General features: G+C 44.7%; 1 protein-coding gene across 1 annotated transcript in view; it reads right to left on the bottom strand.

Moving 5' to 3' along the window:
• The window catches only part of IGFBP7 (insulin like growth factor binding protein 7), a gene marked incomplete at its 5' end in the record, with an annotated part of 72,751 nt that extends 59,328 nt beyond the window's left edge, over window positions 1–13,423 (bottom strand). The window contains one exon of the mRNA XM_029952019.1: window positions 13,135–13,423. Within this exon, the coding sequence (XP_029807879.1) occupies window positions 13,135–13,423 (289 nt within the window). The remainder of the gene's footprint in view (window positions 1–13,134) is intronic.
• Window position 13,424: the final 1 nt, after the last annotated feature.

Genomic DNA, 13,424 nt, shown 5'->3' with positions numbered 1-13,424 from the left:
CAAACTGGGAGATCATGATCTGAGCTGAAATCGAGTCAGATGCTTAACCTACTGAGCCACCCAGGCACCCCCAGTGCCAGGATTAAAAGATTGAGTTGTGTGGTTTTAGGTTACTATTTTTCTTAAAGTGCCATGTTACTCCAACTTTCACTGATACCAACAAATACTGACAAGTGCAGAAATATTTCCGTTCTGTCTGACGCAGATAACAGCACTGAAATGGCCAAGGAGATAAGCAGCAGCCAAACCACCATGTTGCTTGCACTATACTGAGTGCACGTGCTTTCTAGGGTTTCCACTTCCCACAGTGAACGTGATATTCTGGAAAGTTGTTCTGCTCAGCGACATTACATGCTGGATAAGTGGGGCAAAAACTGGCCCATCATTGTTATAATTATCCTAATGAAATGGTGCATGCCTAAAGTCACTTGAAGTCTTTTTAGAACAATGGTTCTAAACCTGGCCTGGACATTAAATCATCTGGGAGCTTTTGAAAGGCCTGCTGCCCAGGTTACATGCAAACCAATTAAATAAAAATCTTGGAGTAGAAGTCAGACATAGAATTTTGTAAAACTCCCTAAGTGATTCTGATGTCCTGCCAAGATCAAGAACCACTGCTTTAGAACGTGACAGAGCACAAGATATATGTGGAGAGTTGGTGGTCCCAGTGTTCTGTCAATTTCACTCAAAACTGCTGAAGCTGGTTGATCTGAAAAGTTATCCAGCTTCTCAAATTTCCCCTCCACGCGCTCATTTCTTCTGCTCTCCACCGTATGCTGGGAGGTGGATGACATCACTTTTCAGGTAGATGCAAAGAACCAACCTAAGTGGGTACCTTCCTGAGTCTAAGTATGCCCATTTATAGTTAAATGTTTTGATTTTTTTAAATTAGTTCCTGCTAAGCTGAGGCTACATGTCAAAGCCAAAGAAGAGACATGAATTGCAAGCAAGGACTCAAATTTCACAAATAAGTCTCCACAAGTCAAGGATAATACTCAATATGTACCTAATAAATGCTAATCATTCCCTTTCTTTGCCAATCTCTTGTGATTTTGGTTCATATTCTTTAGAGCCAATTATCTCCAGGTTTTTTGTTTGTTTTTTATATGAACCAATCAACAAAACACCAAAACCTTGCCTATGTATGCAGGGAAAAAACAGACCAATAATTACTTAAGTGTCCTTTGAATCTAAAATATCCTCTATGCTTGAAAGGCGCTCTTAGAAAAAAAGGGTGTGACACAGAAGATGGAAATATTCCATGCTGTAAAGCACAGTGAACCCTCTGGCCAGCATCCTAGGTGATTATTTGCTTTGGGCTCTGGGGTCTCTCAGAGATGGAGCATGGCTCCCTGAACGGGAATCCTTGAAAAGAACAAGCGCTAGATGAAAGTTTCCAGGGATTTGGTTATAAGAACACTATCCTGACATTTTGTTTGCAGAGTTCCAAACACAGGTTTCAGATCTAACTTGGAGATACATAGGGAGGGATTACATTTGGATTGGTCAAGACAGACAGGATGTGTCACAGTCAAGGTGCTTATAAACTAACTCCTACCAGGGCTTATAATGCTAGGAACAATAAAAACTGAAATGAAAAAGCATTTAATGAGACTTTTCTATGCGCCAGGTACCAATGCTTTTCATGTATTATCTCACTTAAGCTCCCAACAACCCTAAGTGGCAAACATTATTATTATAATACCTGTTTTGCAAGTAAGAAAACTATGAATCAAGGAGGTTAGGGTCCCACAAGTAGTTAGGTGGCAAAGAGGAATTTGACTCATGTGGTCTGACTCCCAAGTTCACATCCTTAACCATTCTGCTGTATTTCCTCTCTTGTATCAAATTTTGGCTGCTGGGTGACCCAGAAGTTAAAAGAGTTGAAGGCAATTGGTAGTGTCAGGCCTGGGGTCAGCCTTGGAGACCTATCAAGTCCATGGTCAACCATGGGGTTATGGTTGTCTCCCCTTCCTCCTGGACTGGACCTGAGAGGGGCTATTGGGTTTGCACTGATGCATGGAATAAATGAGCTCCTAAAGCATCTGAAAAAACTTCATCCCAAAGAAGCATCAAGAAAAGAAGGGACACTATCTCCTGAGTAACATAGACCTTTTAAAGGTAGCATGCCAACTTCGGCTTATTCACTGTCTATAGGAGAAGGCCACATGTGGCTCGTAAGTCTGGGAATGGAATTGGCTGGGGGGGGAGGGGAGGGTACATTGAGCAGAGGTCACCGTGTATCAGGTTGCTGGCCAAGGTCTGTAACTGAGGGCTGGGCTGGAGAGAAAAATCACATTTCTTTGTGCTCTGGCAGGAGAAAGGGGCAGCATGCAATGCTTGCCCGGGCAGAGTGAGAGAGAGAAAAGAAAGAGGCCTCCAAGAAGCCAGGAATGAGGGAGGGGCTGCTCACTTTCCCACATCACAACCGGGTCCCAACAGGCCTGCCCCTGCCCTGCCCCTGCCCTGACAGTTATCTTCTAGTGAAGCAAAGGCTTGGTGGTGCAGAATGGGCCGAGCGGCATCAGCCTCCCGCTCCTGCTCTGCAGCTCTGATCTGAGGCAAACCTGTGCATAAAGGGGCCTCTGGCTCCGAAGCTCTGGCCCGTCAAAACTTGGCAGCTCCTTGCTCTCCGCCCCAGCCTGCCGTCTCCAGCTGGGCTGGGCATCTCTAATAAGCGGCCTCTCTGCATGGATCCCCTCACCTCACCTCCTCTAACTCAGAGCGGCGCTGCTGCCTAAGCATTTCATGCTCAGTCACATGCTCTTCGGCTTCCTGAGTGGGGGAGGGAGGGTCCTTTGGAAGCCAGGGTTGCAGTGTAATTGCTGCAGCTGCTACTGAAATCCACTTTTGGGTTTCTGTTCCTGGAGCAGAAAGTTCTGAAAGCACCCATGGAGAAGCAGCAGGCTTTGCATCCTGCATGCTTGGGCTACCCAGACAAATTCCTAAAGCCTCATTTCTGTGTGGTCTCTTTCAAAACCTTCTGAATGTTCCCAGAGATCTATTTCTTGATAAATTTCTTCTCCCTTGCTTGGGGTCAGGCCAGAAGAGAGTAGAACAGATGTTAGATCTAAAGCTTTCCCAATTCAACCACTTGACCGCTGGCTGGCTAATCTGCGGTGATGTAAATGAAATGTCTTTGAGCCTTTCTCACTCGGGGAAAAGACAAGCCTCCAAAAAAGCTGGAGACGTCCCTTCTGCAAGAAAAACAACATGAAAGAACAGGGTGATTGAAGTCAGCTGCATTTCTGCCTGTTAGAATATTAAAGTGCTCTCTTTTTTCCTCTCAAACAGTCAAAACGGCTTATGCTGGAGTTCTCAAACCTCCACAAAGATTTTTCCGTCTCTTGCAAGTCATTACCTAACTGACAAAAACTATGCTTCAACCTGCAGGGAGAGTAGCCCTACAATGAACCTCAGTTCAGATGTGGAGTAAATATTATGATCCCAGCTGAGAAAAGGGATGCCAGAGTGGTATGGGGGCGTGGTGGGAGGGGTGCGGCCAGGGTCCACCCAGCACTCAGAACTAAAACTTCAGGTGAAGGGAACACTGGAGTGTGTCGACAGTTATCTTAGTATTTCTTCTCCTTTCTCACCTTACTCGGACTTATCAGAAAGCCTGGCAAATGATCAAACACCACACGCAAATGTTATGCTCCAAGAGATCCTGCTTGGGCAAATATTCATGCCAGCCGCTCCCAGCACACTGGCCCTTCAAAAGCTTCTTGGCTGCAATTGAAAAAGACTTTCCAATCTGGCGCTGGAAGGACTGACACTGGGCGGAGCTCAGAGCGAGTGTCTTCGACGCCCAGGTGCTTCCCAAGCTGTGTGTGAAACTACAGTACGGTGTGAGCTGTGCCACTCACAGCAAGGTAGTCAGGAATCGCTCTCTCGACCCACAGAAGGACCGAACACCGCCACCCCGATTTAGACCTGCCAGTGCTGCCCATGACCTCCCCCAAAGCCCATGTAAAGAGTTAAGTCCTTAAGGATTGAAGAAAAACTGTCCTCTGGGGGGGGGGGGGATAAAACAGATTATACTTAAAAAAAAAAAAGACAAAGTAAGCCAAATAAAACTAAAAAGCCAAGTAAACTAAGATATCAACTTTGTTATCATAAAGAATTTCTATTTTATGCTCGTTGAAAGAGCTCTTCTAGAGCTATTTATACAGGGATGTATCAAATATTCCCCCAACAATTCATCAAAAAGGAACTGTAAGATAAATTCATTACCGTATTCTACAATGCACTATGTAGAGTTCTTGCCCCAAAAGAATTTAATCTAGTCAATAAGGACTCTTGATGTGTCTTTAGTACTGCACCCTTCAGTGATTTCATATCTGTTTTATAATTTGACCTTCACAATAATCCTGTGAAGCAGGTACACCAAACTGTGCTTTCATTTATTAAATGCATTATCCTAAGGTTTTGAAGGTGTTGATTTTTCATAAACTCTACTTTGAACATGTTGGCTTGTCCTTGGCCCTGGGTAAGTAAGTAACCTCATACCATAGGAATGGGGCACTGTCCACACTGGGTTACTAGGTCTATTTTACCTGATCTGAACCTACCTTCCTTCCTTCCTCTGTCTCTATCTCTCTCTTGAGGGCATAAGTAAGAAAGGGGTAGAGAGAGAAAAGCAGGGCTCTGGCTCACAAACTGAGATCATGACCTGAACTGAAGTCATATGCTCACCCAACTGTGCCACCCAGGAGCCCTGGTCTGAGCCTTTCTTACTTTTCAGACACAAAACTTCTCTGCAACATCAACCTGCTTTTGGACTCAGCCCATTTCATGGCTGCCTCCTCTCTCCAGTAACCCACTGCTTTGTGGAGGCACTGAGGGAGGTGGGGCTACTGCTCTATCCAGTGTTTTCTTTATTGGTTTTTGGGGCTTCAGGCCCAGCACAGAGCCCAGTGTGGAGCTTGAACTCACCACCCTGAGATCAAGTCCTGAGCTGAGGGATGCTGAACAGACTGAGCCGTCCAGGCGCCCCTCCATCTGTTTCTAATAACCTCACCCAGCTTTCCTGTGTAGACTGGTAAAGTCAATTCATCAAATTAGCTTTTTCAAAGGCACCAGATCATTTTGTCACTAATCAAACTTGAGAAAAAAAAGGGTTCAAATATTTAACTCATTAATTTTTGGTAAAAATAAACATTTTCCCCCTGCCCCACACTTATCGACCCTGGCTTTCTTCTCCAGACCTCTTCACTTTCTTGTGTAGGCTTTGTGGGGGTAGTGGGGTGCTGGTCTTCGTAACCTGAAAAACCCACCCAGAACAGCCTCGGGAAAGCTTTCCTTAGATATTTCTAGTGCCTCCTACCCACCCTCCTAAACAGTAAAGGTCTCACTAGGAAATCTTTAAAATTGCCTAATATAAGCTAACATTCATTTATACACTCCCGTCTTCTTCCATCTCGAATCTTTCTAACAGTGCCATTCCTGGCTCTAAACTACAAGAAAAAGGTTACATTCATATATTCCCTGGCTTAAAAGTTCTTTTGAAGATAGTTCAGGGTTCCTTTCTAGTAAAGCTGCCAAAAACAAGATGTTGTCTTACAATTAACACAGATGAGGTGAGATCATTTGTGGGGTAGCTTGAGGTAAAGGAAGCACTATAATCTTATCCACTGTGGGCAGGAATTTAGAGTGGAGGAAGGCTGGCTGGCCTTGGACTCCATCCAGGAGAGTTTTCTTACTAAACCACCCAAAGAGAGCCTTATAAGGCAGTTTCTTGTAGAAGGCAAGTCTGCAGTAAACCCGGGAGCAGAGGGCGGGCTCCAGGGGCAGGATGGAAATCCAATTTAGCAGGGTCGGTAAATGCCTGCTCAGCTCAATCATTCCGTCTCATAAGCCCAGTGTATAAAAGATTTTTAAAGTTATAATGACCTCTTCTACATGCCTCCTCCCCTCATTCTCTCAGCTCTCCAAAAGAGTATCTTTGAAACACAACTGTCCAGACTCCCATGTGAGCGTGTTATGGTATATAAGTTTTCACCGGCAAGTTCTTCCTACTGTGTATTCTAAATGTGTCTTATGGCTACTTAATTCCAGACCTTTTAATTCCTTTTCCTGAGGAACAGTAGGTCCAACACCTTCCACTTAATTACTAATTCCCAACCATGAAGAAATATTCACTTGTTCTTTGGATTATTTTCCTCAAAAAGAACCTGAAGTCCTTTAAGACCCCTCTGGCAAGACTGCCTATTTTCTTTTCTAAAGCTTCTTCAGGTTTTCAAATCCTTCCTAAAATGTAGTGATTAAAACTAGGTAAAGTGAAAATGAACCAGTGAGTCACTCAACTTTCTTGAAGTTTCTGTGCTCAAGAAGGGCAAATGAGGCCAGAAAAAACTTTAAAGCATTTCTCTTGGGCTGGGGTAGACTTTTTGGGAGGTGACTTTTGCTTCTGACCTGAAAGCTGACGAAGGAATGGGGAATTGTGGGCGAGAGGAAGCTTCCTGGAATGAGCAAGCGGCTATAATTTGGGAGCAGGGCTAGCTAATGAGCAGAGGATGTGAGGGTACTTTGTGAGGAGTCATTTAGAAGAAAGCGCGGTCCAATGGGCTTGTCTCTGCCAAGCAGCACACAGCTTGCCACAGCAGGTTAAGAGCCCAGATTTGACAAAGCTTCTAAGATCTGAGAAACGGAAGGTCTTGTGAAAAAGGCTAGGGAGCTCTTGGCTGGGATCATTGTAACAGCCTCCTAATGGGAGTCTCTGACTGCGGTCCTGCCCCTTTCCAATCCCAGTCTAAGAGTGGCCAACACAGATTTTTAAAAAGCACAAATCCAATGATAATCACTGAATAGGTCTCCCTGCTCCTGTGATCGCCTCTAAACTTCGATGCACCTGAACTTCTCTACCCTTGGGGTCTCTCAAGGGTTCGGCGGCCATCTCTGCTCTCCTGGTCTGCGAGGCAGCCCCATGGGACCATGTGCTAGTCCCTCTGCTAATGCTCTTCTCTCCACTCTAGGTCCACCCCGTGCCAGCTCTTTTCCAGACAATTCCTTCATATCCCGGTCTCAGGACCTTACTCTGCCAGGAAGTCATTCCTGGCTCTTTTTCTACAAGCCTGGGTTAAGGATCCCCTTCATCTGGGCCCCATGGCCATCTTTATGGTATAACTGTTCGTTTAACAAAGCATCACATGGACTGCCATTCCCCTCATCCCTGGAGAGAAACCAGATCATTAATAATCTCATTTAATTTTCAAATTCCTATTCCAACTCTAAGTTCTACAATTCTGGCACCAGTTGCAGTGTGTTTTTTCCACGCCACCAAACAATTCTTTGACTCCAGCTGGGTGTCCTACTGTTCAACTCTTTTCTGACGCTGTCTACCTGGAGACAGCATTATATCACACAGCTCGGTCCCACAAGACTGCACTCCCACTCCAGATGCCTATCACAAGCCCAGTTAGTCACCTGTGCTTCTGACTGGCTATAATTGGGGGTTCCATTGAACCCAAGGAGGGAGTTTTGGATTTGCTAGAGTGGCTCACAGAACTCAGAGAAACACTTCACTTACAAAATATAACTCAGGAACTGCCAGGCAGAAGAGATATACAGGGTAAGACACGGGGAAAGGGGGATAGAGCTCCCATGCCCTCTCCAAGAGGATCGTTCTCCCAGCATCTACACACGTACGCCAACCCAGCAGCTCTCTGAACCCACTCTTTTGGGTATTTTTGGAGGTTTCATTACATAAGCATGATTTGGTGATTCGAGGACAATCATCAGTGACGGAACTCTATCTCCAGCCCTTCTCCCCTTCTGGAGGTGAAGGGTGGGCCTCAAAGTCCCAACCCTTTAATCACATGGTCGGTTCCACCAGCAACCAGCTCCCAACCAAGGTCCCAAAGTCACTCATTAACGTACAAAAGACACCCCATCCCTCTTCAGACTTTGGAAATTCTAAGGGTTTTAGGAGCTTTGCTGCAGAACTGGGGAGGAAGATCACATACGTATTTCTTATTATAAATCACAATATCACAAGTTCACAATTCATTGAAGGACAGTAACAGAACACGGACATTTAAATGATAGGTTATCAAAATAAAATGAGCCTAAAATGAGCCTCCCAAAGAACAAATGTTTAAAATTTCAAATAAAATGAGTTTCTGAAAACCAAAGTCTTCTACTGAAGCTTCTTCCATTTACAGAATGGTTTCTGTGGCTCTGAACCTAATTCTTACCACCAAGGAAATGTTGGGATTTGGGGGGAAAAGTGACCTAATGTTACATACAGTTCAGGATAACAGAGGAAGATGAGTCAATGGTCAGATATATTCCCAGGCCTAGACTTTAGAAAGGCAGAATATACAAGAAGAAAAGAGAACAGACAAGCAGGAGAGTCCACAGCCTGCATTTCCAAACAGGAAGTCCCTTTCTTACGTGGATTTCTTTGTTTAACCAACAAATATTTATAAAGTGTCCAATAGCCAGTTACTGTGTTTATAAATAATTATAATATGGAGTCCCTCTAGGATGCCCCTAGTGAGGAAGACAGACATTCAGAGAGCCCTTTGGAGGTGGGGGGACACCTGGGTGGCTCAGTCAATTAAGCTTCCAGCTTTGGCTTAGGTCAGGATCTCACAGTTCATGGGCTCGGTATATCGGCCTCTGTGCTGAGAGCTCACAGCCCGGAGCCTGCTTCTCTGCCCCTCTCCCCCTCCCCCACCTCCATCTCTCTCTCATATAAACAAACATTAAAAAAAGAAAAGAGCACTTTGGAGACAATGAGTGCTATACTAACGGAGCTTGTTTCTCCCTCAGGCATTCTGGTCCCTTTGCTCAGATCCCCACAGGGACCCCGGCGTGGCCCACCCCCCTTAATACTGCTCATCCATCCCTACCCCCCATTCCTTTTCCCTGTTGTAAAATTCTTCACAGCACATGATGCTAGATGAAAGGATCTCTCTGCTTGCTCCTGTCTGAAGTAAAAGCCAGGAGAGAGGGATCTTGTCTATCTAATTCAAGGCTGCTTACCCTGAAACTAGAAGAGTGCCTGGCAAATTCACGTATTCATTCAACAGATATTTAAAGCATCTACTAGGGTCAGGCATTGATCTAGGAGTAGATCAGGGAACAAGAATTCCCTTCCCTTATGGAGCTTGCTTCCAAGTTCCATAACGACAACAATGAATATTCACGGAGGGCTTTCTAAGGATGATCTCCACCAAACTGAATCTGTTTTTTTTTTAATTTATTTATTTTCCTTCAAATTTGTATTTAAATTCTAGTTAGTTAACATATAGTGTAATACTGTCTTCAGAAGTAGAATTTAGTGATTCATCACTTACATGTAATAATACCCAGTGTTCATCACAAAAAGTGCCTTCCTTAATACCCATAACCCATTTAGTCCACCCCCCATCAATCCTCAGTTTGTTCTCTATCTTTAAGAGTCTCTTATGATTTGTCCCCCTCCTCCTTTTTCCCTTCCCATATACTCATCTGTTTCACAACACTGAACCTTAACAACTCTGAGAAAGGTATGACTATAATCATTATATTAACGGTGAGGAAACCCAGGCCCTGAGAAGTCAAATACTTTGCTTAAGGATCAATAAGTGACAGTTACAATTCACATCCAGGGAGTCTGGTTCTAGAGTTCAGTGTCTTAACTATTCTGCTAGGATGCCTCTTGCTTATATACACACAAGTATGTGTGCAATAAATGTTGAAAAAGGACTGGAAGCCTATGGAGAACTGAAGAAGGACATTAAGGTGTTACAGGGTGGGTGGAGCCAGGGGAGTCAAGGAGCTTCACAGAGAAAGGGACATGGGCTGATTCTTGAAGGCCTAGGGTTCAAAGGGGGAAAGACAAGTGAGGGTAAGGGTGTGACTGTGAACAACAGCAAACAGCAACACCCCCTGTGGCTGGACCATGATTAGGTTGGAGAGAAGAGGCCAAAATAATAGTTATGGTAAAGAGCCTCATATGCCCTGATAGGTATTTTTAATTTAGTTCTAGAAGTGCTAAGCAGAGACCCGTAAGAAAGAATTCTGGGGCATGTGGGTGGCTCAGTCATTAAGCATCTGATTTCGGCTCAGGTCATGATCTGATGGTTCTTCAGGAGTATGTGTCCCACATTGGTTGAGTCCTGCTTCTCTCTCTCTCTACCCCACCCCCGCCCTCTCAAAGCAAAACAAAACAAAACAAAACAAAACCCAATGAATTCTGATTCCACAATTAAAAACTGAGGGAGAAGAGGGGAGGGGACTCAAAGGGACAACATGGTTGAGAGGGAATTGCCAAGAAGCTCAATTTAAAGGACCATGAACAAAAGGTGTTAATCAAGAACCGGAATAAAGGAACACCATGTTCTCTTCCAACCATGAGATTTAAAAAAAAAATAGTGATATATATATATCAGTACCTCTATATTAAAATATAGTATATATATAAAATAGTGATATATATATATCAGTACCTCTATATTAAAATATAGTATATATATAAAAATAGTGTATATATATATATATCAGTACCTCTATATTAACTATTTATTTACTTAGAGTGCGTGTGCAAGAGAGCATGCACATACACACATAAGTGGGGGAGAGGCAGAGAAAGAGAGAGAATCCCAAGCACTGTCAGTGCAGAGTCTGACATGGGGCTCAAACTCACAAACCTCGAGATCATGACCTGAGCTGAAATCAAGAGTAGAACACTTAGCCAACTGAGCCACCCAGGTGCTCCTATACTAAGTCTTTATTAAACGAATTGTCACATCCCCTCTTCCAGTTACTCATGACTTCAGACACTTCAATAAGATCTAATGGCACTAAGTGCATGATGGCAGTTGCGAGGCTTGAGATTATCTTTCAGACGTACTTTCCAGAAGATGGCTTTGCCTCTTACCACAGGTACAGAAAACAAGCAGACTAAGATCTTTTCCCAGACAGTGGGTAAGTGGTGATCTCAGAGAAGAAGACGGTGATGGAGAGTGTCTCCAGGCTCCGAGGGAAGTGCACAGGGAAGGGGGGTGGTAACCTGTGTGGACACCTTCTTAGTCAGCGGGACCAGACTGTTCTTGTGAATCCTTGGCTGTACAGCATCTCGTAACGTGCTAACACCGGTATCTGCTCAGTAAATGTTGGTTAATGAGATCAGCAGGAATGCCCCCTTCCTCTCAATACCTGAGGAAGAACTCGAAACTCTTCTCAGGGTAGAAATGGCTGGAGGAACCTAGAAAACGCATTTCCTATTCCTTGCAAAGCCCTAAATGGCACAGAAATAAATGGCACTCTGTCAGATTCGCCTCTGTAGTTGTCAAAACACATCCACATCAGGAGAAATATATTCAGAGATGTGGCTTTAGCCCCATTTGTCTCTGCTGTAGACAAGCACACTTGTACACTTCACATTCTTTTCTGCTTTCTCTGGCATTCTCCTTCAGATGGTCCCAGGCTCCAGACCCCCTATCTTAATTCAGACTGGGAAGAAAAGGCCACTTTATGTCAAAGTTTCCAGTTTTGGATGCTATTTCCCTTAACATTTTTCCTAAACAAAAAGAAAAACCAGGTCCATGTCTTCATGGGGTTTGCAGTCTGGAAAGATGCCGAGGAACGGGGTGTACATGGTAATGAGGTGACAGGACGGAGTTCTTTGCAACTATCAGTCTCAAGATTTTATAATCTCACTGTGTGACTAGAGATGCAAATAGCAAGAGAGAAAAAGAGATAAAACTAGCTAGAGGCTAGAATTGGCAACAATGCTTAAACAATCACCAAACTAACCTTCAGCTCTGATAAGGAAGTCCCAGGGATTTGGAAAGACTGTGGGGAAAAAATTCCCCTTGGGATGTTTATAAGAAAATCTCAGTATTTGGAAGGAGTCTTTAAACGATGCACATTTCTCTTTTCAGGCTATGGTTGATAAATGAGATCCAAAAGAACAAATGAATGTTTCTGTTGGAAAAGTATGTGGCTTAACAGGGGTTGTGATTTTCTAAGTTCAAGGTGATGATGGTAATATAAATAGTCCACAGTAAGTTACACTTCAAATTTTAAGGCTTTCAACAGTGAAGTCTAAAATGAGTGACATCTGATCTATCAGAGTGTGGGCTTCTGGGAAAAACTCTAAAAAAAGAACTATTTGGAAAGTGTGGAGAAAGTCTGAGCTGTGCTTAAAGAAGCAACTGCTTCTGTCAGTTCGGGAGAACTCCTCCCTCCCTTTTTCTGTGTTGGCTGGAGCTAGGAGAGGGACTGCCAAGGTTGGATCTTTCTAACATTTCCCTATGGAAAATGTTATTTCAGACAGAGTTAAAAATCTCCGAGGTTATTTTCCCCTTACAAGTCCGGCTCTTATTTACTTTCCCCTTTCATTTATGGCAAGTTTGGACCTGCCTGGAATAAAATAAATGATCAAACATAATCTCAAAGTGCTGAACAGTGCATCCTGGGGACAAATTACACAAAAAAAGGGACAAGAAAAACAAAATGGTCATAAGTTTCTCAATACAAACTACATCATAAAAACATTCTTCAAAGAGTTTGTACTTTTTGCTCACAAATAATTAGCTAGTTAGATTTACTGTTTGTGAATCTTTAATTTGCAGTAAGTGAATTACTTTCTCTAACATTAAGAGATCATGGAATCCAATTTTTAAAATTCTTACAATCTAGCCAGTTAAACGTGGGATAACTTCTCTGAGAGTGCTTTACTTTGTATTTCATCATCAAACTCCCCTTCTCTCTTGATTTCACTTCTACCTACCCACCTAAGCCAAGAAAGAGGGATGAGAAAATGACCTCTCTGGGTTTCCCCAAAATGGGTGCAGCTTTTGTGAATCGACTTGCCAGTTGTTACTGTGAGCTGGGGGAGCTTTTGGGACGCGGGAGTTTTCCGGTGTCGAAAAACTTTTCTATATATACACTCACCCCGCAAAACCTCACTCGTTGGCGCACGAAACAAGCTTTCAAAATAAAACCACCAAGAAAAAAAAGAGAAGTGGGGGCGCTGCCCAAGCCTTCTGGCCTCCCGGCGGCTGCCAAATCCGCCCCTCGCATCCGCCTCCCGGGATGCCCACGGAAGCCTCGGGAGACACTGCGGCCGCGTACGCCCCGCCGGGTCTGATTCCGCGCGGCCGACGGGGCGGGGTTGGAAGGGAAAGCGCTCGTGCCCACCTTGCTCGCAGGTGCCCTTGCTGACCTGGGTGATGGCCTTCTCCCCGCGGCTCTCGGCCCTCAGGCTGGCGGCGCGCAGCTGGCACCCGCTGGGATAGGTGATGCCGTCGCTGCCGCACACCGGGTAGCGGCTCTTGCACACGCACACGCCGCTCACCACCGGGCCGCCGGCTGCTGCCCCGGCTTTACCCTTCCGCCTCTTGCGGCTCTTCACGCACTCCATGCCCGGCGCGCAGTGCCCCCTGCCGGCGCCGCCGCCCCCGCACGGCTCGCCCTCGCCGCGGGCGCAC

Source organism: Suricata suricatta, chromosome 1 (assembly GCF_006229205.1).
Source record: "Suricata suricatta isolate VVHF042 chromosome 1, meerkat_22Aug2017_6uvM2_HiC, whole genome shotgun sequence".
In the NCBI taxonomy this organism is placed as follows: Eukaryota; Metazoa; Chordata; class Mammalia; order Carnivora; family Herpestidae; genus Suricata; species Suricata suricatta.
The sequence above is the reverse complement of the archived record's forward strand: the minus strand, read 5'-3'. Positions and strand labels throughout refer to the sequence as shown.